The sequence below is a fragment of the Meleagris gallopavo genome, chromosome 1, assembly GCF_000146605.3.
Source record: "Meleagris gallopavo isolate NT-WF06-2002-E0010 breed Aviagen turkey brand Nicholas breeding stock chromosome 1, Turkey_5.1, whole genome shotgun sequence".
NCBI classification, from domain to species: domain Eukaryota; kingdom Metazoa; phylum Chordata; class Aves; order Galliformes; family Phasianidae; genus Meleagris; species Meleagris gallopavo.
The window spans coordinates 138,464,074-138,469,346 of record NC_015011.2 but is presented as its reverse complement, the minus strand read 5'-3'; the positions used below and the strand labels follow the sequence as shown (position 1 = coordinate 138,469,346).

At 38.9% G+C, this 5,273-nt stretch overlaps 1 protein-coding gene across 2 annotated transcripts; it reads left to right on the top strand.

Annotated features, from left to right (window-relative positions):
* Nucleotides 1-4,362, top strand: LOC104917417 (basic immunoglobulin-like variable motif-containing protein). 2 transcript variants are annotated; one of them, XM_010728617.2, is made up of 5 exons: nt 1-76; nt 1,062-1,656; nt 3,040-3,166; nt 4,042-4,137; nt 4,229-4,362. In XM_010728617.2, exons 2-5 carry the CDS (start codon nt 1,167-1,169, stop codon nt 4,335-4,337), a joined length of 822 nt encoding a protein of 273 aa, XP_010726919.1. In that variant the 5' UTR covers nt 1-76; nt 1,062-1,166; the 3' UTR covers nt 4,338-4,362. The 2 variants fall into 2 exon arrangements, with proteins under 2 accessions (XP_010726919.1, XP_010726921.1); XM_010728619.3 differs by lacking the exon at nt 1-76 and adding an exon at nt 129-418.
* The last annotated feature ends 911 nt before the right edge of the window (nt 4,363-5,273 follow it).

Genomic DNA, 5,273 nt, shown 5'->3' with positions numbered 1-5,273 from the left:
GGTGAGCGCTCGCTGTGGTTTCTCCCCCCCTCCTCCGCGTCGCGCACTGCGTTTGTTTCCGGCGGGCGCCGCGCAGGTAACGGGCCGGGGCCGCACTGCCGCAGCCGCACGGCCTTTCCCCTCTTTGGCCCTCTCTCCTCTGTGCAGCAGGCCTTTCCGGCGAGTCCCAGCCCCGCGGTGGGCCCGTCATTTTCCGCTCGCGGCTGTTGGCTCTGGAGCAGAGTGGAGGCTGCGCGGCCTCGCTGCGGTTGTGTCGCTGCCTTCTGCAGGGCACCGCTGGCGGTTGTTTGCGGGCGCGTTTGTGGCAGGGGAGGGCTCGAATGCTGTCGGCTGCGCTCCGTGACCAGACGTGGGGGTGCGGAGTGGAGCTCCTGCCTGCTGGGTGCCGGGTTTCCGTCTGTGGAGCGTGTTTGTGCTCGTACGTGAGAGTTGCTGACATGATGCATAGCAAATACAACCGATTTGCTTTTTAAAGACAGATAATCAAAAGCGATCCAGCCTGATAAATGTGGTTTTGAGAATTCTTAGCTGCTGTCAACAAAGCCAGGCACTCTTCTTTTGCACTTTTTGAAGAATGAGAGGCACGCTGAAAATAAAAGGGAGCCCTTAATAGTTGCACAAGGAAAGCATTGAACAGGCTGGTTCCAGTACTGGCAGTTTGCAATAAGCAGAGGTAATCGGCCATGTAAGCTTAAGCTTTGCTTGCCTGAGAACTATGCAGAATTCTTCCAAATTCAGTGACCATTTGTTTGTTTGTTTAAGTTGTTTTGCGCTATATCCATGAGAGATATTGTGACCTTAAAGGAGCAGAAATGATCAGGCACAATTATGTGTGTATTTACTCATGATGTCGTCATCATAGCATCACTATAGCATGTGCAGTTGATGCTTCAGCGATGATAAAATAAGTACCATTTCTAGAATTCTGGAGATGTTTAGGAGAAGACAGGATGTGTGTTTGGGTGTATCTTGAAAGATGTTTCAGGTTTGTTGGGATATGTATTCAGAAATAAGCCTGGTGTGTGTTTTTAAGTTGACTGAGACCTCTCGTTTTCTTCCAGGTACCTCAGCTTGCGGTAGCAATGGAGGCAGTGATGCAAACTATGTGGTAATTAAAAATAAACAAAACCGTTCCTTGCAGTACAAGACACTTCCAATATTATTCAATGCCTCACATCTCAGAAGATGAAAAGGAGAATGGTTCTGGAAACAATGGAAACACTGAAAAGAAACCTGGGAAAGAATCCTCAGAAGCTTCTCTTCATGATCCTATAAAGTCGTACTGCATCTCAGATGCCTCCACTGTTTCTTTGGTGTCCAGGGGAGGTGGACATTACCCATGGGGATGTCCTGTGACTCATACACGAGAGAAATTTTATACCATTTGCTCAGACTATGCTTTTTTAAACAGAGTCACATCTATTTGTAAAAGCCCAAGTGCTTCAGTTAGTGCCTGCCTGTCAAGCAGTGCTGCCTTAAATGTTGGAAATAACACGCCTAGCTTGCTGGGCATTCAAACTGGTGCTTCAGAGATAATCTACAGTGAAGATGCTAACTTGGAAACCTTGTCTGGCAGCCTTGGAAAGCTTCCGCTGGCATGGGAAATTGACAAATCAGAATTCAACAGCGTGACTGCGAATCATAAAAACAAAGCAGGTGAGATGGTGATGTGTGATGTGGTAAAGGAAGGATTGCTTTTCGGTACTTGCTTGTGAAGGGGCATGGTTAAGACATGTATTTCTTGATGGACTGCTACAGGAGAGCTTGTACGTCATTTCAAACAACTTGCTCATCAGCAAAAGGGAGAGTGAGGTGGGAGGGGTGAAAGCCAAATGTAAGTGGCCATCAAACAAGACTGGCTTGTACTTAACTGTGTGTGGTGGCTTTGGTGGCTCTGGTTAGTAGAATCTGATGAATTTTGCAGTGTTTATTTTTGCCTGTTAAGTACAGTTTTGTCAGTTGGATTGCTGCCAGGTACTTCAGAGGTATGTTTGGAAATTAAAGGTGTGCTTTAGTCCTTACAAGAAGTAAATTAGATCATTATAGGGTATCTAGAAGAGCAGTTTGTTTCTGTAACAAAATTGTATGTTTTGATTCTCTATATGCATACAGTGTTAAGGAGCCAGTTCCATTACAACTGGCTTTACTGCCACCTGTGTTCTTTCTCTCAGATTGCAGCTGTGAATCAAGCACCCATATCTGCATGCTTTTCTTTGTTTTGTAATCCCTCTGCTTATCTACAGCTGCTTTTTCGTTGTTCTGTTGACTAGCTAGTCAAATAGCTGTGTTACCCACCTCATTGTGAAAACAGTTTAGCAAAACGTGAACATCTTTAGCAAATTTCTGTTGTATTTTAATGTGATGATGTGTAATGCTCAAATAAAATTAAGAAGCAATGATTACATCTTGCCAGATGGGCAATTTAGCCAAAAATAAAATACAGATAGTACGTTTTATTTGGATATGGTGGCTTCCAAATAGGTTAAATACTTCAACTATTTTTTGCTGTTCCACTACCTTAGTGACTTAAACAGAATGTATTATTCTCTCTGACTTTGCCCGTAAGCTTTCATCAGAAAGAGTAGCTGGTTGTGAAAAGTAAAAGTTTTTTTAAAAAAAGTTAAGTAGATTGGCTGTGAAAAGCAAATGTTTAATTATATTTTCCTATACATTTAATGTTATGTGAGGAGAAGTTTGAGTTAGGCTTTCAGCTTTCAGAGAATGTATTTCTGGGACAGCTGATGTAACTCAGGGAGAGAGTAATCAGATTGACTGCTTTCTCAGATTAGTTGAGCAGATCATTTTTAATTCTCTTAAAAAAAAAAAAAAAAGTTGCTTATATAGCAAATGGGTTCTTCAGTATTTACAAATCCTTTGAAAGTCTTGATTGATTATTTGACCTTTCATCAAAGTGTTTAGTCCCAGTTTGCAATTACACAGCCAGCATCTGTTGTTTAAGGTGCATTTCTAACAGTACTTAAGGAATAAGATATAAAAGGTAACAAAGGTATTAATTTGTTTCTGAAATCTTCTTCACAGGCAACATGAAGAAACAAGTGGCAAAGAAAAAGTCCTCAGACAAAAAAAGCAAACAATACAAGGAGTGTCCTCAGCTCTCTGCTCTTGAAGATGTGAAGGAAAGAAAAGTGTTGGACCTCCGAAGATGGTAGTATTTATGACATGTATTTAAGATTATCCCCATGCAGTTTGTTGGTAAACACTGTTGCTTATTATCTAAAACTTCTTAAAAAAAAATCTTAATTGTATTTTACTAGAAAGACTTTATGTACTGTGTGCGCTAAATGTATGTACTCCAAATTTCATACTTTCTAAAAGAAGGAAAGAATGAGAGCTTCTCATCTGCAGAAGTCCTAAAGCCTTTTCTTATTTTTGTAAACAACTTTTGATTCCATATTAAAACAAATTTGTGTGGAAGTGAAGTGCTTAAAACAATGCAAGTTTGCTGGCAAGGTCAGGCAAAAACTAATGTGAAGCATAGTACTGATATATCATTCCTGATTTTTCTTTTAAGTTTGAAACGCTAGGTAAAAATCTGTCAATTCTATACAGTCTTTGTATATTGTATGAACACAGTTAATTTAATGAATTCATCTGGTTCTTACCATATGTCTCTTACATCACAGAGTTGGAGTTAGATTAGGGAATCTGCAACCCAGAATGTCATTTACTAGTAAATAGTTGGAAATGCAGTTTACTAAAAATTCATATCTTTAGAAAACATGTTGTATATTTTTACAGGATCATTTGTATGGAACTTCTGTAGGGCTGTTAGAAATTTAGCTGCTTTTTATGAGATAGGGTAGTAATATCTGACAAACATTAGTGAATTTATTAGTATTTTTTCTTTTTCTTTTTTTTTTTTTCTGAAAGGATGTGCTTTTCTGTAGAAGTGAAGTAAAAGATTTAGTATAGCCTGGTCCCTCAGTGGCATGGCACAAAGCAAAGAAGTTCACATTGTTCGCATGTGTGTAACTGGATCAAGAATGTTTACTGATGCATTTGTTGTTGCTGTTGATTTAGGTATTGTATTAGTCGACCTCAGTACAAGACTTCTTGTGGAATTTCTTCATTAGTGTCTTGCTGGAATTTCTTGTATAGTACACTGGGGGCTGGCAGGTGAGTCACACATGGACACCCATTTGCCTCTAGAGAATCTAAAATGTGGTGTCAATTACTTTATTTAATAAAACTTTTTTTTTTCCCCTAGTTTACCACCTATTACTCAAGAAGAAGCTTTGCATATTTTGGGTTTTCAACCCCCATTTGAGGAGATTAGGTTTGGTCCCTTCACTGGAAATACAACTTTAATGAGGTAAGCTCAGTTCTTTTGATGCAGCCAAATAGTTATTACATGGAAAACTAACATGATATAAACTAAATCGTAAAACATCTAAAGATATATCTAAAGATTCATTTATTAAGAAAGGAAAGAAGTTGTGACTGGCATATGTTAGATTGTAGAGCAGCAGAGCATACATGGGTGCTCTGAGAATGTGTGAAGAGTTTTTATGCTAGCTGTTACGTATGATGTGATGTTACACAGATCATGAGAATGTAAATTAAAGTGTTTAATTTTTTTAATTCAGTTTGCTTAGTGGAAACATTTCAGCAAATACAATTTCCTGGTTAGGAAATTTATTGACTCTCATTTTCCTGTTTTTGAAAATGCTTCTTAAGTGCTTATTGGTATCATTAAAACTTGTTTTAATAGTAGCTTTATGTAAAAAATAAAATTGAGAATTGAAATGAGTTCATTTGATCCTTTGCTGCAGCAGAACTCTTCAGGATGAGTTTGAGGGGGAAAGATAGGGCTGGAGTCGCAGAAGTCCTGGACTTTTAAGTTCTCTTATTTCTGCTCTGCTGCTTTCTGATCTTGAGGAGTAAGCTCTAAAATCTATGCCTTTTCTTTGTTTTATGGAACTCATAAAAACTTTTAGAATTAAATGAGGCTATGAGATTTGAACGTCTTGAAAAGGCCTTGGTGTGTTACCCGCATGCCAAAGACTGAAAAATTTTTGTATAAGATTGAAAAATTTTGCAGTTTTCTTAATAGCTCCGTGAATCATATTTCATCTATTTGATGTTCTTTAAAGGCAATGTATATGATTTGTCACAGAATGTGGGTGCTTGTTTTGAAAACGTGGCAGCAGTCTGTTCTTAAATAGTGGCGTAATGTCTAGATCATTGAAGTGTCGTGAGAACTTCCTTCTCTGCCTGAGAAGACTCAGACCCAATTTTTTTTTTTTTTTTTT